General features: G+C 39.6%; 1 protein-coding gene across 2 annotated transcripts; it reads left to right on the top strand.

Annotated features, from left to right (window-relative positions):
• The first annotated feature begins 11518 nt into the window (after nt 1-11518).
• On the top strand, nt 11519-26219 carry LOC107832275 (peptidyl-prolyl cis-trans isomerase CYP20-1-like). Of its 2 annotated transcripts, NM_001326273.1 has the most exon segments (8): nt 11570-11674; nt 13764-13842; nt 16450-16497; nt 16577-16600; nt 16890-17072; nt 17157-17232; nt 17457-17754; nt 26210-26219. In NM_001326273.1, coding segments are annotated over 7 exon segments (624 nt in total). In that variant the 5' UTR covers nt 11570-11599; the 3' UTR covers nt 17596-17754; nt 26210-26219.
• Nucleotides 26220-27930: the final 1711 nt, after the last annotated feature.

Here is a 27930-nt window from a genome sequence, read left to right as displayed (position 1 = left end):
ATGTATTCTGTGACACCAAAACTTGAAAAGTTGATTAGTCGAGGTTTATTTTAGACTTATTATGTATTTATGAGTTTTTCTCTTATTCTATATTATTATGTTGTTAATTGTTACTCTTGTTTTTTATTTACTGTTAAGTGTTGGCTTGCCTAGCAAGCGGTATTAAGCGCTAGCACGATTCCGTTGGTTGAGATTTTGGGTCTTGACAATAGGACGTAACACCTCGATACATACTAGCTCTAAAATTAGTTGCCTAACAACTCTTACCATTTTACAATGTTAGGATACTGGATAAACATTTACTTTTAGGGCAACAACTAGTGTTTTTTTTTATACATTTTGAATTGTTGAAGTTGAAAGTGACTTGGATTTGAACTTTATGAAAAAGGGTTTTGTAAATCAATTGGACTTCATTCGATTTTGAGCTTTACCTCACTTTTGTAAGAAGTGGTTTTTCTCGTCAAAATCAAGTTTATTGATGTTCTAAATTAGTCACGGCATCTTTGTCCATTCTTCAAGTTGAGTGCGAGTCTAAGGACTCGTTTGGTCATAGATTTTGCCAAAATAAATTTGGGTTTTATTTGGCTAACACATATTTGGCCAAAGATTTTGCCTACATTTTGGCAAAATCCCAAATCACAATAGCTGATTTTGGGCCAAAATATCACTATTACATTTTATAAAATTTGCCCCAAACTTTTGCATTTTATAAAAGAGTCCACCATTTATTATTTTATAATAATGTTGTTTCGTCTTCTTGGTTATCTGATAGTGTATCATGTAGTTCATTATAAAAATGATAATTTTGTACAAATTTATTTATGTTCAGGAATATGGTTTGGGATAATATAATGAATGTTATTAATAATGGTATTGTTGGGTATTTATGATAATTTTTAAAACTTGTAGGTATAAGTCATGTTTCATGTTTTTCTAAAATAAATTTGGGAAATATGTTTTGAAAACCGATGTCCAATCACATTTTCATCTTCAAAACAAATTTCACCAAAATCAGATTTTTCAAAACAAATTTGGGAATCTATGGCCAAACGCTAGCTAAAACTCTCTCTTCTATACTTGACATATGTCACGACCCAAAATCTGACTTGTCGTGATGGCGCCTATGTCGAAACTAGGCAAGCCGATAATATCAATAACCCCCAATTTCCTTTAAGTTTTAAGAACATAATAATTTGAGTTTAATAAAAGGCCTCACAATTTCCGATACAAACACTCCCAAAACCTGGTGTCACTGAGTACATGAGCATCTAATTATGAATACAAGTCTGAACAAAATACGGCCCATAACAGTCTGAGACCAAATACAATAAATAAGGAGATAGGGAAGGAGAGGCAAAGTCTGCGAAACACGACAGCTACCTCAGAATTTCCGGAAAATCAGCTGTGTGAAAGAATCAACATCTGCTATGTTCGGAAACACCTGGATATACACACGAAGTGCAGGGTGTAGTATGAGTACAACCAACTTAACAAGTAATAATAATAAATAAGGAACTGAAGATAGTCGAGCTACACAATTATAGTTCATTTCCAGTAATTCCAGCAAAGAATAGACATGCTATCAAATCTGGCAGTTTAATGTCAAATCAATTTTTATACAGTTCCTATTCATGTAATCCGTATATACAAATATTTCAGATATTTCACAACAATGACAGATAGCAACTAAGTGCAACAACAAATAAAAATCAAGTACAACCTCTCAGGACAACAATCATTCACTGGGCTCCCAACCCTCATCACTCACTGGGCTCCCAACCCTCATCACTCACTCTCAGTGGGTACCCGTGCTCACTGGGGGTGTACAGACTTCGAAGGGGCTTTTACAGCCCAAGCGCTATAATCTGCACGGACAACTCACGTATTGCACGGATAACTCACGTGCCATAATATAAATATCTGGATCCGCACGGCCAACTCACGTGCTATAGTATAATATAAGGATCCGCACGGACAACTCACGTACTGCACGACCAACTCACGTGCCATAATATAAATATCTGGATCTGCACGACCAACTCATGTGCTATAGTATAATATAAGGATCTGCATGACCAACTCACGTTCTATAATATAATATTTCACAATCAGGCCTTCGGCCTCACTCAGTCATAAAGCTCTCCAGTCTCTAGGGCTCTCAACAATCATACAATCAGCCCAAAAAATAATGATATGATGTATCAATAATAATAACAGAGGCTGAGACAAAATGTGCAAGTAAAAACTGAGATTGAGTACATATAGCATTTAGCAGGCAATTCAACAAGTACGCAACGTCCCAACAGTACTATCACATAACCTAAGTATGATTTCTAACATAATTTATAGTCAAATTTTATCAACACATAGAGAGCATATAGCTAACAATAAATTATTCAACTTTACAGTTTCCCGGGACGGACCAAGTCACAATCTCCTCGGTGCACGCCCGCACACCCGTCACCTAGCATGTGTGTCACCTCCAAAATCATATGATACAATAATTCGGGGTTTCATACCCTCAGGACCAGATTTAAAACTGTAACTTACCTCGAACAAGCCAAATTCAATGCCGAGCAAGCTAAACAATGCTCCAGAAATCCCATTCTACGCGTATCAACTTCTGAACGGCTCGAATCTAGTCACAATTAATTTGATTCAACCCACAAAATTTATAGGAATTTATTTCATATCAAAATACTAATATTTTTTACAAAATTCGAAAATACGCCCCAAAATTCCCGTTGGGACCATATCTCGGAACCCGATAAAAGTTATACAATATTAACGCCCATCCAACCACGAGTCCAACCATACAAATTTTACCAAATTCCGATATCAACTCAACCCTCAAATCTTCAATTGAAATCTTTAAAGATTTCTACTATTTTCAACCTAATCTTTACCCATTTGAACTCAATACTCTTTCCATAAACCTTATTGGTACGTATAAATAATACTCTTACACCCAAGAATCATACTCTTAATCACTCATTATTATCCAAACTCAAAATTGAAGATTAGGGATTAGAACCTTACCTCTTTGATAAAGAACTTGAGGGATTTCTTGTTGGATTTTAAGGCTTGGACAAGAATTTGATGAGCAAGACACTTCATCTACTTCCTCTCTCTAGAACACTCTCACTTCTCTCTAAAATCATCAGATCATTGCCCCAAAATATGCCCCAAAACCTATTTATCAAAATGGAGTCGAGTTATGAAAATAGAAAAATTACCCCTCCGAAAACAGGTATGCGGTCGCACAATGGACCGCACAATGGGTATGCGGGTCGCACAATGGACCGCAAAATCACTTCCGAAAACTAGGCTGCGCTGGGCATATCAGCAACTATTTTGCGGTCGCACAATGTGTCATTATGCGATCGCATAATGATTCTGCGGTCGCACATCTGACCGCGAAATCGTATTTTTCCAGCCTTTGGTAATTTGGTCATAACTTCTTGTAGGAATGTCCAAATGATGAACGATTTAAAGCGTTGAAAACTAGACACATAGACCTTTCTTTTTATAGGTAACACATCTTATAACTCTTCATATCAAGAGAGCTATACTCGTTTGAAGTTAGGTCTTATGCGAACTCACTTGAAACTTTAGTCTGTAGAAATTTTCAACTTCTACATTCGATGCCGAAACCTATCGAATCAAGTCCGATTGACCTCAAATTTTGCACACACGTCATAAATGACATAACGGAGCTTTGAAAATTTTCGGAATTGAATTTCGACTCCAATTTCAAAAAGTCAACCTTGTGGTCAAACTTCCCAAAAATTCAACTTCCGGCATTTTAAGCCTAATTCTACTACGGACCTCAAAATAATATTTTGGACACGCTCCTAAGTCCAAAATCACCATACAGAGCTATTGAAATTATCAAAATTAAATTTCGAGATCGTTTACATATAAGTCAATATCCGGTCAACTTTTTCAACTTAAGCTTCTAACATAAAATTCATTCTTCCAAACTAACTCCGAAAAATCGTAAAACCAAAAACAACAATTCACACAAGTCATAATACCTTGTAGGAAGTCATGCAATACCTCAGATAGTTGAAAAAAACGTAAATACTTAAAACGACCGGCCAGGTCGTTATAACATATTTCAGATTTAAAGCTTATGCTACGATGAGATATATTACTGCCTCAACTATTTTTAATATACTAACTTAAGTTAATGGTTGTTATTTTGTGAGTGTTATTTTTAACATTTCACTGCTTAGACTTAATTAATTTAAATTTGGTATGTTAACCATTTAATATGGATCTTAAATGGTGCCTCAAAACCTTCCCTTTAGTTTAATTCCCTTTAGGTTAAGTAGACTATTAATGGACTTTAACTTTATATATTACTTTAATTAACTTAAGGTGTCCTAATTTATCATAATTAATTAAGTGGCGACTCCTTAACGTTAATCAAACTTGAAATTATCAAAATATTATACTTTATTTTAACCAATTTAAAATGGGGTATAACATAAGCAAGAAGAAGAATTTTACTCGTATAAAAAGATTTAAATTATTAAAAGTATATCATTGATTTAAGGAAAAAAGAACAGTATAAACAATATATTATTAATGATCTATACTTACCTGGTGCATCTTGTGTGTAAGTTATGATTAAGGTTCCTCGGTGTGATGCTTTGAGAAAAGTCCCATCAACTACTAAAATAGACCAACAATACTACCATCTATAATTGTTGCATGAAGTGCCACAAATAGATACATGAAGCATCCATCTTCTGACTAACAGATCCTAGATTTGTTACCTCCGACATATAAAGATATTTCAGCATCTTCCCGTATGAACTTTTTGAGTTTCCTCTCAACATTTTAAGAGCCTTTTCCTTTTTTTTCTACGCTTTCTTGTAGATCTTGGTGACGCCATAATCATTCAACATGTCACATTGTATGTTTCTAGTAGTGTATATTGACTTTGAGTCAGTATACTTGTATTTTACCAGTTCGCCATTACAGCTGAAGCGTGTATCAAATTTCTTATCAACTCGGCATGTGTGAAATTTGTTGAAGCTTCTAACTTTAAAAACATGAGACTTGTTTAGTCTTGATACTTTAAAACCCCAAGAACAATTCTGATTTATGGAAACAATGAACTACCTGTTATCGTATTGGTATAGTATTAATTTCTAACATATGCTAATTAACAAAATGGTATACTATCACAACTCTGAAAGTTAAAAATCAACACTAAACCTAACTTTGGAACTAAGACAAAGAAAAGTACATCAGCCAAACTGAATTGCATCATTAGCTAGTATCTTTGGTGACAGAATCCGGAGTTGGTAAACTTATTCAAATCCTAGTAGCTGCTTACCGGAAATTCTCGACATAATATTTAGATCAATATCAATAAATACCTAACTTAAATACCACATCATATATAGGTAAAAATCTTATACTATACCAATATCCTGCTAGAATTAAAATTTCATACACATCTTTCTCGAATAAGGGTGGAAAGTGGGCCGGTTCCGAACTTAAACGGGCTAAGTTCTCCGGTCCAAACGGTCCCGATCCCGGGTCGGTCCTAAACGGTCCCGGACTAAACGGTCTTTTTGCAGGGACCGGCCCGGGACCGGGCTAAATGGGTTAAATGGGCCCAACAAATTTTTTTTAAAAAATTAAATAAAAATTAGAGATAAAAGGATGTTAAAAATAATATCTAAGTCTAAAGACAAAAATATTGTAAAGAGATATGCCTTGTAATTTTATTATAACATTAAAAAATATGGCAATATCTTTCTTAGTCTTCATCCCCCTATGGAATGAGTACAACAAGGTGCTAATACCACCATTGAGAAGAAAAAGAAACTAATCAAGATGTGCCAAAATATAAGTTACATAATACATACTAATTTTTGATCATACAAGTTACATGGTATCTCTTACAAACTTCATAAATCTATCAAGGTCTGGAGGAATTTCCGTTGGTGGTGGCGGAAAAGTAGCTTGGTCATCGCCACTTCCAGGCGAAGCAACATCCTCCGCAAGTTCAGCTAGCATTTCTTCGTAAGCTTCGTCTTCATCTGGTTGTGATTCAGCAATTCCAAAATTTCTTCTTTCCGACCGAATCCAATCGCTGAAAAGTACTGATTTATCCAAGCTCTCCCTCATAGACGCTCTATAATCACCGAGTTGAAGTCTTGCTTGACTGAAAGCGCTTTCTGATGCCACTGTTGAAGCTTGAATAGTTAAAATGTCTCGGCCCATCCTTGAAAGAACCAGAAAGTATTTTTCTTTGTCCTTCCACCATTCCAAAAGATTAAAGGAGCCGTCGGGATTCACTTCCTCAATTCCTTACGACAAATAAACTTCAAGCTCATTTAGTTGTGAAAAATCACTACTACTAGAACCTTGAGAACCCCTAAACCCCGCCCAAGTGCTAAGTGCTCTTACTCCCGCAGTTCTTTTAGATGATTGAGAATCAGAAGAAGAATGAGTTGGAACATTTGGTCTAGCATGATTTAATGCAACTTGATAAGTATTAAAAATAGTTTGAGCATTTATTCTAATTGAGGATATTGCTTCCGGAAGTTGAGACAATTCCTCATCTTCAAGTGCTAAACCATTATAAACAGTTTCATACCAAAAATGAGGACCTCCTAATTTCATACAAGGATTTAAGAAACACCATAAATAGGGAAAATAGGAAAAAAATATTTTTATACCTTTTTCTCATAGAATCAATAGCAAGTTTATAAATTTCCCCACCCTCTGAAAAATGAGCAAACAAATTTGCAAGTTCTACAATATAAACTAAACAGTTAGAAATAGTAGGATAATATTGCCCAAAAAATTCATTTATAGCAATATGAAATTTTTTTAAAAAATCTACAAGTATTTTAACATTAGCCCAATCCCCATTTGTAAGGTGCTCATCATCATCACTTACATGTGCATTAAATATTGAGTTTATGGGGTTTCTATATTCACATGCAACAATCAAACTTTCATACATGTAATTCCATCTAGTTGGACAAGGTTTAGGAACATTTCTTTATCTTAGGCCAAATTCATCGCATCTTTTAAAATATTCTCTAAGTCTACTTCTACGGTTTGAATAAAAAAGCCAGTTAAAAGCCATTTTAACCTTTTCAATTTCAATATTTAAAATCCTCATACCATCACCCACAATTAAATGGTAGATATGACAAATACATCTAACATGAAAAATATCACTAAATACAGGATTTACCGTATTGGTAAGCAAGGCTATAACATTTGTGTTACTAGTAGCATTATCCATTGAAATTGACATTATTTTATCACTAATGCAAAAATATCTACAAATATTTGTAACTGTGCTAGCAATAAACTGCCATGTGTGACGTGAATTAATTATTCTATAAGAAATAATGCGCTTTTGCATTATCCAATCCTCATCAATCCAATGACTAGTAACAGTAAGGTAATCACAGTCGTTACCACTTCTACCAATATCAGTTGTAATAGCAACATGATAATTTATATGAGTAAATAAATAACGCAAATATTGTTCATATTCATGTTTATATTTATAAATATCGCTCTTTACGGTTGTGCGAGGAAATCCTTTATAAGTAGGATTAAAAAAAATTCTAATATAATGCACAAAGTTAGGGTCAGAAGGAAAACTATAGGGTAAACGCATAACATTTACCATTTTTGTCAATTCTTCCCTATCTTTTTTTGGATCATAATATAAAATATCACCGGTAACAGTGTTAATTCCCGGTTGAAATTGATTTGAACCGATACTAGGATCAACTTGACTAGGAGTAGGTAGACTTTTCCCCTCGGCCAAAGCTTTCAAATGAAGATATCTCACTCTATCTTGAGGGTGTTTCATTATGTGTCTAGCCAAAGTTTTCCCCTCCCCCGCAATCCAAAATATTTAAAAACTAACTCTGTGCCACAAGTTTTACACTTAGCCTTATTTTCTGGAATTAGTTGAGTAAAAAATAGCCAAACGGGAGATGTTTCTGTCTGTTTGCTAGGTTGTCTAGAAAAAGTAGGGGTAGTAACAGGAGTATCAGATGGGGCATCATTTGGATTAGCAGGGTTATCACTAGTTGGGTTAACATCAGGAGCAGGACTAGTTGGTGTATCATCATCCGGTTGAGTTTCATCAAAATCTATTTCCTCGTCATCATTTTCATCAATAGTTGGATTAGAATAAAGAGCATTCATTAATTCATGGTCTAATTGTTCACCAGCTCTAATATTATGGCAAAATTGACTTTCAGTAAATTGTAATAAACTATTATCGCTATCAAGAATAGCAGGTGTAGGACGGATATGGAGTTTGATTCGGGGAGCCCGGAGCAGTGGAAGAGGAACAGATTGAGCTCTAGATTCGTCACTCTTGAATTTTTCCTTATTTTTACCATTTTTTTAAGGAAGCCATCTTAATTAATAAAGTAATAGAAAATAAATAAAACAAACAAAATTATAATATTAAAACTTAAGAGTTGGAATGAGTTTACCGAATTGATGAACAACTTGTTGAAAATTGATTATCGTTGAAGACTTCAATTCACTAACTTCACAATTGTTTCACAAATTGTAACAATAAAGTAAGTAATAGTAGCAATTATAGAAGAAAATTAGAGAGAGATTGATGATTTTGTAAGAAAAAATAAAAGAATGAGGGGGTATTTATAGTTGAAAATAGGAAAAAAGTTTAATTATAAAGGGGGGGGATAAATGGCTATTTTATAATATAGTCGTTTGGCCCGCTAAGGGCCCTGTCCGGTCCCTAGCAGGCTAAATGGTCAAGGCCTGGCGGGCCCAAATCATAGGACCGGCCCAGACCCACTAAAACCGGGCCAAACGGTCCTGGCCCCGTTTAGCCTGTTTGGCCCGCGGTCCCGGGCCACTTGCCACCCTTAATCTCAAACATGATTTTCGATTTAAATTGAAAATTATTCTTGATTGCATAGTATTCTATGACATTACGTATGGTTTCCTTATCTTTGAATAAATGACATACTTTAACTTTTTTTTTGTGTAAAGTATTGCTAATTAAATTCATATCATTTGCTTTTATATTCTGATAACCCTCTAATTTTCCTGTTGTTAATATATCAACAACTTCATCTTCAAGGTGCAATGCTGCTTTCACGTTCATACTTTGTATTCTTAGCCTTGGCATTGCAACTGGTATAAGAGCCGAGTAGCTCGCATGTGCATTGTTGTCTTTGAACGTAATACACGTGAGAAAAGCTATCACATTTAAATTTTTTTCTTTCAATTTGACATACATCTTCAAAACTGTATCACTATTTACTGTTAGTAATGGATAACCATCTTTAATAGTACACTTAATATCTACGTTGTCGTATGCTTTTTATGAAAATACTTCGAAGTCTCGAACAGAAAATCATCTAAATTTCAATTCGATTTGATTAACATTCCGCAAAAAATCATCTAAATTTCAATTCGATTTGATTAACATTCCATCAACTTCAAAATCCATAAAACAATTATCATGACACCAATACCCACTATGCTGTAGCAACGTATGTATTTCAGCCATTGTTAGATTTCAGCTTTGCACCATAAATTTTCTCCCAAATTCATCAACAACAAAAAATTGCTTCAATTTCCCCCAATTTCTTTTGCTCCCGCACAAACGCGCAAATGCTACGATAGTTGTTAGGTTTTTTGGGGTTTATAATTTATAGTATCCATATTTGGCGGGTGAAAAATCAGGCAAAAACTCACGCGTATAGCGTTTGAATCAGAAGGAGATACGATCTGGGTTTATGGGAGAAGAATTTTGGGGGTACCGATGGTAATTTTAGCCTTTGGTGCAAAGCTTGTCATCAAGTCTTAGTAGTGGGATATTTCTGTCCTTTTTACATAAAAATTATGTGTATTGTATAGGTTAAAACCTATTATAATTGAAAGATTTGCCGGTCTTAACTTCAATTACATCAACATATATATTGTAGGCCAATATTTTGTTGTAGAACTTCATTTTCGTTAGTAAATGTTTTGTTTAACTATAAAACTCTAAGTTGCTTGACAAGTGACCTTATAAAATTCCTATACTCTATACTATATTAAAAGCACAAAGGCTCTTAAAAATAGATTTAATATTGGATGAAATTATAATTTAAGTTAGCTTTCTAATATTCATAACCCACAAATATAAAAAAAATATTGTTCTCAAACAAAATAAAGTAAAAAACAAGATTTGGAGAGAAAAATATAAAGAATCAAATAATAAAGATCTAACAAAAGTTAAAACATGAAAAAATTTCGGATAAAAGGTTCTATCAACTTCACTTTTTATGGCGCGATATTAGTGTTCGATCTTGACTTCTGAACTACAATTAATGAATAAAGTTTTGACGAGTCAAATGTTTGTTAATGAATTTTTGATAATCAACATACAAAACTAATTACATATAATTGCTCAATAACTTTTGGACGAGCTTGTGCGCGAGGTGTTGGGTGCATATCAAGTAAACGTTCGGGGCACTTGAGGTGGAAGCTTCACATGATAAGAGCTCACACGTAATCTCAGAGCATTTTACGAGCGTCTCAACCCGAGGCTAGTCTCAATTTTGCCTAACCCCTATTTGGCAAGTGAAAACAAAAATGACTAAGATTAATTGAATATTCATTAATTCTTCACCTTTTGAATTCTTTCTTATTTGATTTATGTTGGAAATCTTGATATTTAGGTTTTTAGGAGCAATCAAGATTATATCTTATATAAATTATTTTTTTATTTGAATAATATAACATGATCATAATTTTTTTTGGCCATGACTATAATTCATAAGATATTATCTTTGAACTCTTTTAGTTATCTACTCAAATAATATTTTTCTCTTAATTGATTGTTTTGTATAATATGTTAAGATAATACTCATCTATCAAAATAAATAACAAAAGAGTTATAATTATAGTAGAGATAGAGAGAAAGGAGGGAGGGAAAGAGAAGATAATCGGATAACTTCGGTCATTGGCAGAACACCAAACGTCACAATAAGTCATATTTTCTTATTTTTTAAGCCAGCTAATTAGGATCAACATTCATAATTTTTAGGAACATACATATTTTAATGCAAATATATTATTTAATAATATTTATACAATTTTTTTAAAAGTTGCATACTCAATGATATGGATACACGCGCAAAGCGCGTACCATAAGATTGGTGCTATATTAATTTAACTGCATTTCTCTTTTTTTTTAAAGTCAAATGTAGTCAAGAGAACATTTTCTTTTCTTTACCTTACTTCAATTCTCCTTTTATTTAAAAAATGTTACTTCAAATTTCTTGCATATTTTTTTCTTTTTACAGAAACAGGTTCTCAGGTTTTCCTTCCACAGGATGAGCTGGGCTGAGGAGTGATACGTATGGGCTCGATTAGCTAAACTCCTTTGTTTGGGCCCAGAATTATTCAACCAATTTCATCAAGTAGAAACACCTCATCATGCCTACGTGGCATCATCTCATTGGCTAATGTCACTCCCAATAAATATATATCTCAGCAGCCGACACAACGTCTCCAAGTCTCACTCCAACTTCAACTACGATTCTCTACACCGGAACCACAGCCAAAGATGGCGACGACGAGATTACAGCCGTCCGTTTTGATCCTCTGCATCGCGGTGATCGGAACCCTAGCTCTTGCTCAGGTTCGTAATTTCTTAAGCATTTACCTGTTGATAATATTATCTCTGGCTTTACGCCGTTTTAGGATTTAGTTTGCCATTTGTGATCCTCGTCCGATGTACAAATTGAATGATCAGAGAGCACTGTAATCGTATAGTATAGGGACCGATCTGCGAGTTACTGATTAATTCAACTGTTATTCTTGTTAAGACTAAGCTATACGCGTTATCTATTAAGTAGAGATTTGATACAGCTGCTAAACTGCTGTTCGAACGATTTTTATGAATCTTCATTGTGCTTTTGGATCGTAATACAGCTTACCATTACTGAGACGGTTTCTATATTGATCATTCGAGCTACTTTAGATCCTTTATGTTCTTTTGCGGATTATATTCTGGTAGAAATTGCTATAAGAAGTACTGAATCATACAGATGGAAATAGATGCATTTTTACCAGTAAAATCCCAACCGAGTTCATTGATTGCTGAACAAGCTGAGCACGAGCTCAATTACTATATCAGCTGAGCTCGCGCTGACATGGTTCTACTTGTGTATTTTAAGAACAAACTTGATTTCATTTCTTTGCACATAAGTCTTCTTGCAGCATGGATCTTTCCTACCTTTGCAGCCACATTGTAGACCAACCATTACTGACCCCCTCCTACTATGGACCTACCATGCATTTACCATCGCTAATTAGCTGGCACTCTTAAGCCTGCCCTCAATTATCTTGGATCTTTCCTACCTTTGCAGCCACATTGTAGACTGCTGGTGGTGGAAAGTTGGAAACATCCATCAACATCAGTCCACTTCAATAACAATCCTCTCCCTCTTCTTTGCTTGCATGGGGCAATTGGTGTTCAAGAGACTGGGTAAATCTAAAGTTTCCTTCTTCTTCAGCAGAATCTAACATCTTTTAAAAAAGTTTTTGGCTCTTTAAATAGTTAGCAGACCTGTGAAACATCCACCAAGTTTAAGTAATGGTTGTTGCTTTGATCAGGAATTCGGTTTTTCTAGGACAAGTTAGGATTTGAGTAATTGAATGAATCCATTGTTGTCGAGTTGAATTGTAGCTTGAGCTATGCAAGAATAGTACAGGCCAAGTTCCGTCACATCTTTGAGCTTATGTGATAATGGAGCCTAGCTTAAACAGGCAAGGTTTAGCTCAGCTCAGGTTGTTAATACCGTTACACGCAACTATTTGGTAGTGATTGAGCTTGCTTAACATAGGCTATAAAACTGAGTGCCAAATTAGAATCAAAGCACCTGTCAAAGTGGCTTGTTTTGGATGGGTTGCTATCAGAGAAGCTTGTTTAACTCAAGATAACCTACAGAGAAGAGGCATTTCCTTAAGCAACAGGTGTTGTCTATGTGAAGAAAGTTTGGAGTCAGTAAATCATCTTTTTATTCACTACAAAGTTGCTAAGCAATGCTGGGAGCTCTGCCTGAATCTTTGTGGTGTCACTTGGGCTATGCCTTCATATATTCGGAGTCTAATTGATAGCTTGCAAGGGAAAAAGATATCAAAGTTCCAGAAGTAGCTTTGGAGGACCATTCCCCTACTGCATTTTCTGGACCATTTAACACAAAGTAGTATTTTTTTGAGAATAAAAAGAATAATATTTCTAGTATCAAAATTTTATGTCTGCATAATCTGTTTTTCTGGTGTAATATGTGTTTATTAGATAGTAGGGATCAATATCTGGAATTTTTGGATCTTGTAATAGAGTGCTCTTTGTAGGTGGTCTGCTCTGTTTTGTAATCTTGTTTACCTTCTTGGTACACTTTTTATTAATAATACTTTATAAAAAAAAAGAAATAGTTGCTAAATAAAGTACAAATTTAAACTCTGACACGTCGTCAGATATCAAGTGCTACTCAAGTTTACTGCATAAAGATTTTTGTGTAAATATATCAACCTTTTTTTTTTCATTTTTCTTTGGGTCTAACATGGACTTATGACTTGGCACATTTCAAAAGGTGATCTAGGTATTTATCTTTCCTGGTTTATGTGGGGCCACTGTTCATGTGTGTGCATATGTGTGCTCGTCTTTGTGACAAATAGAGGGAGAAAGTCTTTTATTACTATTGACTTGAAAGCATCCTCTGCAGGCCAAAGAATCTCAGGAAAGTCTGAAAGAAGTAACTCACAAAGTTTACTTCGATGTTGAGATAGATGGTAAACCTGCCGGTATGTTCCTTTCCTTCATATCGCCTTAATTTAGGTCCTTTGTTTATATGGTGAAGATACAAAGATGATTTGTCAATAATGTGTTTTGCTACGGAAGTCTCTTTCCTTTCATATTTTTTTATTTTAGCTCCTATGCTTATGGGGTGCATATATAGGGTTGATTTGTTAATACTTACCATTTCAAAAAACATGGTTTATTTGTTAATAGTGTCATTTCATCAGTTTTCCGTTCACCTGCATCGCTGCATAATTGATCCTACGTAAATGTGTGTGGTCTTCCTTTTTCTTTTTTGTGGGCAAGGGAGGAGAGGGCGAGGTCCTGCTTTTCGTAAAGTCGCTATATTAATCTTGCAAGCTAAAACAAATGCATGCTAGATGAGGATATTCTGTGAAGCATAAGTAATCTTCCTTGATCTATCCAAGAACTTGAGGATTGTGTTTTTCTCTTTTCTTGCTTAGGCTGCATATGTGGGTACCCAGGGCCACATTTATGCATGCTATCCTTCGTCCTGTGCAGACTTCACAGTGGCCATTTTGTTACATAAGACTATTTATTTTTTCTTCTCTCAGCAAAAAGGCCATCAACGATATGATGATACTTTGAGCAACAGACATGTTTCTAACATTGGAAAAGGGCCAAAAATACTCCTCTACTATTTTTTATTTTTTAAATATGTCCCCCCGTCATACTATCCGTCCCCATTTACCTTACCATTAGGCAAATCTAAATTTCCCCTCATTTTAAATGGCTCGACACGTGGAGGCTTCTAATCAAAGACCAACCCATTGATTAAAAACCCAGCCCCACTAATCTAACCCATAATTGATCCGACCCCATTCCCAAATGAAAATCGCCCACTTCTAATAAATCACTCATTTCAAATATAGCTTCAGTCTTTGATGGGCTTGAAAATTTCTATGGGTCTTATGAGAAAAGAGTGATACTCAATTTGGGATTCTCATATCTTGCATTATATAAGTAGGGACCAAGAAAGGTTTGAGCTTGTTGAGGGTGAAAAGGTTAGATAATTTTTAGATGAAAATAGGGCTGGAATTTTTTGTGGGTCTGATGACAAAAGAGTGATCCCAAATTGGGATTCTCAGTTCTTGAATTATGAGTACAGGGCCCAAGAAAAGTCTAATTTTAATGAAGGTGAGAAAAGTAGATCCTTTTCATCTGTAAATGGGTCGAAAACACGGATGCGTTGAATGAGAAGGAAGTAGCTCAAGCTTGGAATTCTCAGTACTTTGTTGGTGAATCCATCATGGTTGTTGCCAATGGAAACTATGGGCTTGAAAAGGTAGGCCGCATTGACCATAAACCTTTAGGCTTGCCTGTTAGGAGCCTGAGAAACAGACTTGTTAATGCTGAAAACCCTGAATCTATTCATGAAAATGCTGCTAATTCAGCGGTGTTCTTCAAGTAGTATTGATTATGAAGGATGTTGTGATTTTCGTTTGGCCGAGGGTCTATCGGAAATAGCCTCTCTACCCCCTCGGGGTAGGGGTAAGGTCTGCGTACACACTACCCTCCCCAGACCCCACTAGTGGGATTTCACTGGGTCGTTGTTGTTGTTATTGTTGTGATTTTCGTTTGGGAATGGGGTCAGATCGGGTTATGGGTTAGATTGATGTGGCTGAGTTTTTAATCAATGAGTCGGGTCTTTCGATTAGAAGTTTCCACGTGTCAAGCCATATAAAATAAGGGCAAATATAGAACTTTGCATAACGGTAAGGGTAAACGCGGACACATAGTATAATGGGGGACACATTTAAACAATAAAAAATAGTAGGGGGTATTCTTAGCCCTTCTCCGTTCTGGCATTCAACTATTCCTCGTCTCCTAAAATTCGAGTACAGTAAAATTCGAGTCTTATATTTTGGGAATAAGTAGTAGGTGTTTTTGGGAAACAATATTTTTGGTTCGCCTGAAAACCTTTTGAGTTGTTTGAGTGTCTTTTCAAAAATCTAATTAGATTTTATACCCAAAATGATACTTTCTGATTTTTATTCCCTCTAAAAGCATTTACAGTCCACATGCGCCGTACAGACTTGAAAAGTGTCTAAAAACTGATAAGGAAGGGAGAGGCAGGATCAAATATTTGTTACTAGAGAAAGATGGAGGACAGCCTGATCAAAAAAGAAAGGAGGACAGTCGCCACTGTTGTATTGACAATAATATAAGATATGCAAGTAAATGAAACTATGTAATTAAATGTAGCTATGTCCATAATTTTCATCATTTCAATAGCAAATATCTATACACAGACACACATGTTAATGATAGAACAGTAAAGTCAAATAAAATAAATATTACATTTGACAAGTATCCTTGACATGTTTCTTGCTACTTAGGAATATCATGTCTTCTTGTATATGCTTTATCCATAGTATGTAGGAATCCAGCTATTTCCTCTTAGAATTTGGAAATGTTGACGCACAATGTAGGATCTGAGATAATTTTTCCGGGAATGATTTTTGACTCGCATAAAGAATGTTCTTCCCTATTTATGTCCAAGGGGAGATGTCCTTTCCATGTAGTATCATTATCTAACTCCATTTTGTTATCATCCTTGTTTTGATTTTCAAGTATCTGCTTTCTTTCAGGTCGTATTGTTATGGGTCTCTTTGGTAAAACAGTTTCTAAAACAGCAGGTATGGTGGCACATATAAAAAGCTTGTAAATTTCACCATTGCTACTCCTGTTATTCACTGTCTTTCTATTTTCTTGCAGATAACTTCAGAGCATTGTGCACAGGTGCTTTTACCTGATTTTCATAATTTATTCTCCTGCCGTTCTGGACCTATTGGTCAACTTACCCTATAGACGCTTTGGTCAATTTAGCTTGTGCTTGCCTGTATTTCTTTTCTTTTCATTTTTGTTTTTGCCTAACCAAGTTATTTTTTCGGTTCTTAGCTGACTGGTAATGCAGAAAAGGTTTAGATATTGTTTTCTGATTCAGGATAATGGTTAAATGAAGATTGCATTTACTTGTTACCTTCACATTCTTGATCTTGTTTTTCTCCTCTGGTAATCAACATTGCAGGGGAGAAAGGTGTTGGAAAGAGTGGCAAGCCTCTTCATTACAAGGGGAGCACATTCCATAGAATAATCCCCAGTTTCATGCTTCAAGGTGGTGATTTCACTCTTGGTGATGGGCGTGGAGGTGAATCTATTTATGGTGAAAGTTTTGCTGATGAAAATTTCAAGATCAAGCACACTGGACCAGGTAGGATTCACTCCTTGTGTTAAAGTGCCTATATATTCTCTATTTTCATGCATGTAAAACTGCTCCTGCATACATAATCTCCAGGGCTTTTGTCAATGGCAAATGCTGGTCCTGACACCAATGGTTCACAATTCTTCATCACAACTGTCACAACTAGCTGGTAAGTCCATGGCTCTTGAAAAACGTATTCAGATTACTTAGACTATTAACCATTTAACTATGTATAATTGAGAACCTACCAGTGCCATGTTATTAAATCTCGAATATTTGTCAATTTTAGTTTTGCATCTTTCAATCCTAGTTGCTTCTGATTTACTACTCTTCTGATAAGCTACCCATTCTCCAATAATCCTCTAGGCACTTCTGATTTTTTATTATTTGTAGGTTGGATGGCCGGCATGTTGTCTTTGGGAAGGTGTTGTCTGGAATGGATGTCGTTTACAAGATTGAAGCTGAAGGAGGACAAAGTGGAACACCAAAAAGCAAAGTTGTCATTGCAGACAGCGGTGAACTTCCTCTGTAATGGGATCTGATAAGTGCAATATGTTTAGCGCAATAATTTAAGGCCGTTTTCTCTGCTAATTAATGTGTGTGTTGGGGGGAGGGGGCAGTTTTTCTGTCAATCCATGGCTTGTTCTGACATCAGCAGTGAAACGGGAACTTAGGCGAAGAAAAGAACTGTGTAGAGGCTAAGAGACACTGGATCACGTTGATTCTGTGCCATCAAAGTGTACTTTAATAGTCTACTTTATATTATTACTCTTTACTAACTCACGTTTCAGGCCTTGGGGGGAGTTTATTTTTCTCCCATACTACGGGAAAATCAATCCACTTATATGAACTCATCGTAGCTAGATCAGGAAAGAGACCAGATAACGGAAAAATTATTTGGATCGAGATTTATGACTACATATTATCTAGTAGTACCAAAATTTATTATTACTATTTCTCCTATTCTTTCATCGAATATAATCTATCACCGCTGTGTCATAAGTAATTTAACTTCTTGCTAAAAAGATTTTGCCTTTTCGTGACCTTAATTATTAGATGCAATGTTATGTGTAAACAACATAAACACCTCAAACTCAATCACGTTTGTGGGACATCAGTGAATGCAGACAAGAACAGCCCCGCATTTGCTAATTGCCATCAATATCGCAAGAAGAACTAGTTTTGTATACGGGTGAACATGGGGTACCCGAGTTTCCAGTGAGTCGAACGATGTAAGAAGTATGAGTCTATGAAATAGAGAACAAATCTGAGTACTCCTTGAATCGAGGCCGGAACTGGGTGCTCGCTATCGGACCTGACAAGACAACACCCCTGAACCCGGAACGAGCTCCAAGACCTCGGAAAGCCGTACAAACTGTTGCACACGACTAACAGAGGACCATCCGGCTATCACTGCGCGGATCTCGCCCGATGTCGGTAGTGTATCAGTGATTGACGTACAAGGAGGATTTTTACCTTTTTTAGAATTGTACTAGAGGTAAAACTCTCCTGGTATATAAAAGGAAAGTTTTTTTTTTATTCAATAGACACATCATGGCGAAAACAACGATCTGGTGCCTAGCAACGAGGCGCCCCCTGCCGATCCCAACGGAGTCCCAGTTGCAGACCCAGTCGATGCTAACTCGCAGGTGGCCATCGACGCCAACCTGCTTACCGACCCCCAGAACAGCGTTCGCGGAGGAGCCCGACCAACGACTCGAGGAGCGCCCGAAGGCGAAGGCGACATGGTCAGTCTACGATTGATCTTCAAAATATTGCAGGCTCAACAGCCGGTGATATCGCAGCTATAAAATCAAATCTGCGCCCCCAGCAGAGTTGAGCCCGAACCATCTCAGGAAAACACCCGAAGAAATGAGCAGATCACCGAAAGGCCGGGTGAAGCTGAGTCCGATGTCAGCCCCGAAGTAATGAAAATGCTTGAAGCATTAACGAAATGAGTGGAATCAGGTGAAAAGAAAATTGAGGCAAACGACAAGCAGGTCGACACCTATAATTCCCGGGTCGATCAAATCCCAGGAGATCCCCCGATATTGAAAGGCCCGGACTCCAAGAAATTTGTCCAAAAGCCTTTTCCTCCGAGCGCGGCACCAAAGCCAATCCCGAAGAGGTTTAGTATGCCCGATATTCCAAAATATAACGGAACCATGAATCCGAATGAGCATGTGACCTCCTACACATGCGCCATCAAAGGTAACGACTTGGAAGACGACGAAATCGCGTCACTGTTTTTAAAGAAGTTCGGTGAAACTCTGTCAAAATGAGCAATGATATGGTACCACAACTTGCCCCCAAATTCCATTGATTCGTTCGCTATGCTCGCGGATGCTTTTGTAAAGGCTCATGCCGGGGCCATCAAGGTCGATACTATAAAATATGACCTTTTCAAGGTTAAGCAAAGAGACGATGAGATGCTCAGGGAGTTCGTGTCAAGGTTTCAAATAGAACAGATGGATTTGCCTCTGATTGCGGACGATTGGGCCGTTCAGGAATTCACTCAAGGACTTAACCCCTAAAGCTCATTGGCTTCGCCGCAGTTGAAATAAAATTTGGTAGAGTACCCGGCGGTAACTTGGGCCGACGTCCACAACATGTACCAGTCAAAAATTAGAGTCGAGGACGACTAACTCGGAGTCCCTTCTGGGTCCGTTTATCCCATCAGAACCTACGACAGGCCTAAGAGAGTCGTCGATCAAGAATCAAGGCCGGTTCGAGATCGGTATCAACCATACAGTGTAGATCGGAGGGGAAACAGGCTCAGACGTAACCCCACGAGGAACGAGAAGAGGAGCGACCGTGGGACCAATAGCCGAGGTCTGATGAGCAAGAACGGTTTTGACAGGCCGCTCGGGGGAAGGAAGCACTAAGATTATCAGAGTATAACTTCAACGTTGATGCAGCCAGCATCGTATCGGCCATTAGGCGCATCAAGGAAACCAAGTGGTCTCGACCATTGCTCCGATCCTACCCAGAGAGATCCTAACCTGATGTGTAAGTATCATGGCACTCATGGCTACATGACCGAGGACTGCCGACAATTTAGAGAGGAAGTTGCCCCGTTGTTTAATAATGGGTACCTCCGAGAGTTTTTGAGTGATCGAGCCAAAAACCACATCAGGAACAGGGACTCCAACATATAGACCGAACAAGAAGAACCTTAGCACGTCATCAACATGATCATTGGAGGGGTCGATGTCCCCCAGGGACCAATGATAAAGCGCACTAAAGTATCCATCACACGGAAAAAGCGCACCCGAGATTACTTCCCGGAGGGAACTATTTCGTTCAGCGACGAGGATGCCTAGGGCATCGTACAACCTCATAATGATGCACTGGTGATATCCATACTTATCAATAAATCTCGAGTTAAACGTGTGTTGATAGATCCAGGTAGCTCGCCCAATATCATCAGATCGAGGGTCATAGAGCAGTTGGGGTTACAAGATCAAATAGTGCCGGCAGTCTGGGTGTTGAACGGAATTAACATGGCATGCGAAACTACTAAAGGAGAAATAACCCTGCCAGTGAATACCGCTAGGACGATTCAAGAAACAAAATTCTACGTGATCGAAGGGGACATGAGGTATTACGCCTAATTCGGAAGGCCATAGGTTCACAACATGATGGTAGTACCCTCAACATTACACCAGGCACTGAAGTTCCATAGGCCAGGAGGAATCAAGACGGTCTACGGAAAGCAGCCGACCGCAAAGGAAATATTCGCGGTCGACGAGGTGATCCCAGTGCCCGTGGTCTCAACATCAAAGAACACGGAGCCGATCAGGAAGGAAGAAATAAAATAGCAATCACCGATACCGACCCCGACCGAACCAGAAGAGCGAGGAGTAGGCGAGGAGGATGATTACGGAGTTCCTACGTCGTTTATTGCTCTCGATGATTCCAACGCCACCAAATTGACGGTCGAGGAGTTGGAGCAAGTCATATTGATCGAACACTTACCCGATCGGAAGGTATACCTTGGCACGGGGTTAACTCCCGAGCTCAGAAAAAAAATCATTGAATTTCTTATAGCTAACATAGATTTTTTCGCTTGGTACCATCTTGACATGACAGGGATCCCGCTAGAAGTAACCACTCATAAGCTGAGTTTGGACTCGAAGTTCCATTCGGTTAAGCAAAAAAGGAGACCGCAGTCCGAGGTCAAGCACACATTCATCAAGGATGAGGTATCTAAACTCCTTAAAATAGGATCCATTCGGGAAGTTAAGTACCCGGACTTGTTAGCCAACGTAGTGGTAGTACCTAAGAAAGGAAATAAGCTAAGAATGTATGTGGATTATAAAGATCTGAACAAGGCATGCCCTAAGGATGCTTTTCCTTTGCCTAACATCGATCGGATGATCGACGCGACGGTCGGGCATGAGATACTCAGTTTTTTCGATTCCTATTCCGGATACAACCAAATTCGGATGGACCCGAAAATCAAGAAAAGACTTCATTTATCACTAAATTCGGCATCTATTGTTATAACGTAATGCCATTCGGATTAAAGAACATCGGTGCCACCTATCAACGCCTAATAAACCGGATATTTAAAGAACAGATAGGAAAATCAATGGATGTTTATATTGACGACATGTTAGTCAAGTCCCTGCGAGCAGAGTACCATTTGAAACATTTGCAGGAAACCTTCGACATATTGAAGAGATACAATATGAAGCTGAACCCGAAAAAGTGCGCATTCAGAGTTGGATCCAGAAAATTCCTCGGGTTCATGGCATCCAATCGAGGGATTGAGATCAATCCTGACAAAATCAAAGCCATAGAAGACATCACCGTGGTGGACAACGTCAAGGCCGTTCAGAGGCCGCCCTGGGCCGATTCATATCGAGGTCCTCGGACAAAAGCCATCGGTTCTTCTTACTGTTGAAGAAGAAGAATAACTTTTCCTGGACCCCGGAATGCCAACAAGCTTTGGAGGAACTCAACCGGTACCTCTCGAGTCCTACTGCTCCACACTCAGAAGGTGGATGAACAGTTGTACCTTTACTTGGCAGTTTTCGAGGTGGCGGTAAGTGAAGTCTTAGTCTGTAAAGAGGAAGGTACGCAATTCCCTATTTACTATGTCAGTAGAACTCTAGGCGAGGCCGAAACAAGGTATCCCCGCCTGGAAAAATTGGCACTCACTTTGCTAAGCGCCTCTAGAAAGTTAAAACCGTACTTTCAATGGCATCCCATATGTGTCGTAACCTCTTACCCACTAAGGAACATCATGCACAAACCCGAGCTCTCGGGCCGGTTGGCCAAATGGGCCGTCAAAATCAGCGGTTACGACATCGATTATTGACCCCGAACCGCCTTAAAATCTCAAATTTTGGCTGACTTCGTGGGCGACTTTACACTGGCCTTAGTGCCCGAAGATGAACGAGAATAATTGCTAACCTCGGGGACTATCTCGGGAATTTGGACACTTTTTACGGACAGTGCCTCGAACGTAAAGGGGTCCGGGCTCGGTATCGTTCTGAAACCACCTGCGGGGAATGTAGTTATGCAATCTATTAGAACTGTGAAATTTACTAACAATGAGGCCGAGTATGAGGCCATGATTGCAGGTCTTGAATTGGCTAAAAGCCTTGGGGCCGAGGTGGTCGAAGCTAAGTGTGATTCTCTCCTCGTGGTAAATCAAGTCAATGGGATGTTCGAAGTGAAAGAGGAACGAATGCGAAGGTATTTAGACAAGTTGCAGGTAACGCTGCATCAATTCAAGGAATGGACCCTACAACATGTGCCCCGAGATCAGAACAGCGAGGCAGATGCTCTGGCTAACTTGGGGTCATCGGTTGATGACGAAGAATTCAGTTCAGGGACAGTCGTAGAGCTCATGAAGTCGGTGATAGAAGAAGTCCACGCCGAAGTAAACTCAACGAGTTTAACTTGGGATTGGAGGAACAAGTACATAGACTACTTGAAAACTGGGAAATTTCCCTCAGATCCCAAAGAATCGATAGCCATGCGTACCAAGGTTGCCAAATTTAGCTTGGCCAAAGGGACATTGTTCAGGAGAACGTTCGACGGCCCGTAAGCCATATGCTTGGGCCCGGGAGATACCGAGTACGCCTAAAGAGAAGTTCACGAAGGCACTTGTGGAAACCATTCGGGGGCAGAATCTTTGGTTTGAAAATTAATCAGGACCGGCTAATACTAGATCTACATGGAGAAAGTCGCAAAGGACTTTGTACAAAGATGCGACGGCTACCGGAGACATGCGCCGATGATCCATCAACCGGGAGAGCTACTCCATTCGGTTTTGTCCCCATGGTTGTTCATGAAATGGGGAATGGACATCGTCGGTCCCCTGCCATAGGCACCTAGTAAGGCTCAATTCATACTATTCATGACTGATTATTTTTCCAAATGAGTCGAGGCTCAAGCATTCGAAAACGTTCAGGAGAAAAGAGTCATTGACTTCATCTGGGACCACATAATATGTTGATTTGGGATACCGGCCGAAGTCGTGTGTGATAATGGGAAACAATTCATTGGCAGCAAGGTAAATAACTTTTTCGAAGATCACAAGATTAAGAAGATACTATCAACACCTTACCATCTTAGTAGGAACGGACAGGCAGAATCAACAAACAAGACCATACTTCAAAACCTGAAAAAAGAGGTTGATCGGTGCCAAAGGGAAAAGGGAAGGAATCTTGCCCCAAGTCCTATGGGCATATCGTACAACCTCGAAGTATAGTACTGGGACCACTCCATTTTCGTTGATCTACGAGGCCGAAGCCTTGATACTAGTCGAAGTGGGAGAGCCGAGCCTCAGATTCCAATCTGCGACAGAAGAGTCAAATGGCAAGGCCATGATCACGAGCCTGGAACTATTGGATGAAAGGCGTGAGGTAGCTTTAGTCCGGTTGGCCGCCCAGAAACAACGGATAGAAAGATACTACAACCCAAAGGCCAACCTCCGACATTTCAAGATCGGGGACTTTGTGTTGAAGAAAGAAACATTACACACCCGGAACCCAAACGAGGGAAAGCTGGGACCGAATTGGGAAGGACCATATCGAGTCATTGGAATTACCGGCAAATGCTCATACAAACTCGAAGCGGGAAACGGTGTGCAACTACCGAGTAACTGGAACGTGACACACTTAAATCAGTACTACTGCTAAGGTACGATATAAACTACACTTTTATCATGTTATTAAAAGGACTAACACTTGCAGGCAACGACCAAGGGTGGATGTGGCTATTAGGTCTAAAAGCACGCGTTGCACTCTTTTTTTCTTGAGCCGGTTTTGTCCCAAAATGGGTTTTTCGGCAAGGTAACGAGGAAACAGTAAAATGTGCTAACCTAGATTGGAAGGTCGGTCTCAGACCGGAGTCAATGATCGTTCACTTCATGTCAACAGTATCCGAGCCCTCTCAAGCTCGACCTCTAATACTGGGGGCCATTACCCTCGAACTAAGGATCAACGTTTTTTAGCAAGGAAAGAAGAAAAAATTTGTATGCTAGAAGCTAAGGCTTGGTGGTTAGGATTCACTGTAAGGGCCAAACGGTCGTATGAACCATGCTCACATAGTCCACTCAAGCCATGATACGCGTTTTTATGCGCTTTCGATAATGTACTTTACACACTGAGAAATGAAAGAAAGTTTCGCCTTTCTATTTACGCATTTTCTTGCCTCTTAAATTCAGGATCCTAAGAGCCCACGGGCTACCCCTACTCGGGGACTATCAAGCCCACAGGCTATCCCTATTCGGGGACTGTCGTTCGAAGAAAGTTCGGACAACCCGGGCTACCAAATCCCGGAGGCACCAAACCTATGAGACGGTGTCCAAATACGAAAGGCTACGGCCACCCTAAAAATGGCTCGGAGACGTCCGAAACTCGTAATCAGAAAGTAAGGCCTTTATAAGAACTCGAAACCTGCTAAGAGGTTACCCTCGGCAAAAATATCGTCTAAAAATTGCTTAAACATCTTGAAAACACCTTCGGTCACACTGAGTTTTCAAACCCTCGAGCAAATAAAGTTGTATTGAAGTGAGGCCCTGTTCGGACCTCTGAAAAATGAACGCCCTATAACAAATTCGATTATATGCTAAGGCATTAGAAACATTACATGAATAGAAATTATGAAAAGATGCTGGAAAAGTAAAGGTACGTTATTGCTAGAAAGGGAAAATTTCATATATACATTCCGGAGTATATTTACAAAGGCTCAATAAAAACGGCCTCAAAATAAATAAAACAAATATATGTACATGAGACAAAAACTAAAAAAATACTAAGGCATCCATGCCTAGTCTTCACCTAGGCCCAACTCGTCGCCAGAGCCATCAGAGCTTTCGGATCCCTCGGAACCCTCAGAGCCTTCGGCACCTTCAGGCTCGTAAAGCTTCTTTGCCTCGGCCTCAGACTTTTTGGCTTCCTCGATCTCATCTGACAGGTCAAAACCCTGGGCGTGGATCTCTTCGAGGGTCTCTCTTCGGGATAGCCGCTTTATATATTCGGCCTTTGCCTTCAGGTGCACCTCGGATGCCTCCACATTGGCCTTGTATTAGGCCACCATTTCTTCAACATCGACGGAGGTTGTATCCAACTTGGACTTCACTGCCTCGTATTCTCTACCGAGGGCATCCCGCTCCATGACAACCAGGCTCAGCTATGCTCGGAGATCGTCATTCATCTAAGACCATTTGTCATCTTTGTCCTTCGCCACCTGAATTTGGTTCTCAATCGATGCCAGATCCGCATTAGTGGTTTCCTTCTCCAAAGACAGCAAGTCCATTTTACTTTTCCACCTGCCGGCCATGGCTTGGACCTCGTTCATCTCGGCTCAGAGTTGGTCTATCAGGTCGATCTTCTATTGGACCTGCGAGGTTGTGTTGTTAGCCACCATCACTAGCTCCTCATTTTTAACTTCAAAGACCTTTACCTTTTCTACCAGGTCGGCATATTCCTGCTTCAAGGTCGAAGCTTCCTTTTGATCCCTGTCCAGCTCGGCCTGAAGATCCTTGACGGCCCCGTCCTTTTGCTCATTGAGAAGCATGCACATGTCCTTCTTCCGAACCTGCTCCTTGAGCTTGAACTCGAGATGGTTGATTTCGAAGCGGTACCGGAGGAAGATCTGATAGTGAAGCACCGAGGCCTGCAAAGCAACGAAAATAGTAAAAGATATTAAAACCTAAGTGGAATTCATGAGGGAGTGTTGATGCCTTACCCGGTTCAGCGCCTGCTGCACCTCGTTGAAGAGACTCGACGCACCTACCCCATTCATCTTTGCCTGGTCCTCCTCGGTCACCAGGCATCAGAGGTAGCTGTCTATGCCCACTAGAGCAGATAGAACCCGAGCATCCTTCGAGACCGTAAGAATGTCTATTCTCTTGCGGTTGGGGTCCACACTCGGAGCAGAAAACTGCTTCACCAGTTTTGGGCTCGAACTCGGCCCACGAGCTTCTGAAGGTGCATCCTTCTTCGGGATCTCCAGGTCGACCAGCCCGAAAAAATCTTCCCAAGTGGACATGTCCAAGCATCGAGGAAGGAGTGAAGAGGGTCGTCCGCGCTGTGAACTCCTTCAGTTGACTTTTCCTTTTCTGCTTGGGCCTCTTCAAGCATGGACTCGGTGTAGGAGGGCGTCTCGATGATGTCTATCACACTAGTCGCCTCCTTCGGAACAGAAGCGACTTCTCGGGAGGTATCATCTCCCGTCTCCATTTCGGCCTTTTGAGTCGGAAGGAAATCGGCCTCATGGCTCTTTTCCTCGGTTGCAGCCCGCTCCCCGGCAAGGGTCGTTCCATGAGCGACAAAGATGTCGTCTTCTTCAGACTCATCCCTGAGTCGGCGAAGCGAGTCAGAATACGACACCCGGGAGTTGGTGTTCTTCTTGGGCTTACGAGCCCGGGAAGCTGCCCTCTTTTTTGGCTTCACCTCGGGACCCAGGGAGCCCGAAGACTTCCTTTTCCTCTTCTTCTTCTCCCTAGCAGCCCCGGGTTGTCCCGTAACGGAGGGATCAATGGGTAAAGACACACACTCGTCCCCTTCCAGCGGCCTAAGTTCGGTGGTCTTAGGCAAACCTGTGAAGGAAAGAGAAAAGGTCAGTGTTACGTGAGTTTGGGGTGTAATAATAACTATTTAGAGGGGAGCCTTACCATGAGAACGGGTCTCCCATCTGCCCTTCGAAATCTTGCGCCACGAGCGCTCGAAGTACGATATCTGCTTGTAAATGCCTTCGATCCACTCCTTGACCCAGGGGACCGCATTAGGAACCCAAGCAACAGTTGCACGACCACAAATACTGATGGTGAGAAAGGAAACAAAGGAGACTCGACACTTAAGGAAAAACTACACTTATGAGATGTGTGCCACTTCTCGGGAAATGGAAGGAACTCGGGAGAGATCAAATCTTCAGTTTTTACCTGAACAAAGCGCCCTTGCCAGCCTCGGTCCCGATCCTCATCGATTCTTGAAAAGAGAGCCTTGCTGGCCCGGCGAACGAGCTTGTTTAGTCCCCCTCGAAATATTCGGGGACTATACAGACATAGTAGGTGGTCGAGGATGAACCGAGGAGATTCAGTGTTGTTCACAAAATAACGTAGGAGGATCACGATCCTCCAAAGAGACATGTGGATTTGCCCAAGGCACACCTCGTATCTCTTGTAAAAGGCCAGAACTACCGGGTCTATCAGGCCCAGCGTGAATGGGTAAGTGTAAACACTTAGATACCCCTATACATGGGTAGTAATATCGTCCTCAGGCCCGGGGACTACCACGTCCTTACCTTCCTATTTACAGTCCTCTCAGACTATGGAGAAGGTATCTTCGGTAATGAAGCATATATATCTCAATGCCCCTTCACTTCGATCTTATTTTGACGTTTT

Source organism: Nicotiana tabacum, chromosome 22 (assembly GCF_000715075.1).
Source record: "Nicotiana tabacum cultivar K326 chromosome 22, ASM71507v2, whole genome shotgun sequence".
NCBI lineage: Eukaryota > Viridiplantae > Streptophyta > Magnoliopsida > Solanales > Solanaceae > Nicotiana > Nicotiana tabacum.
Note: the sequence above shows the minus strand (reverse complement) of the source record. Positions and strands in the feature narration are given on the sequence as shown.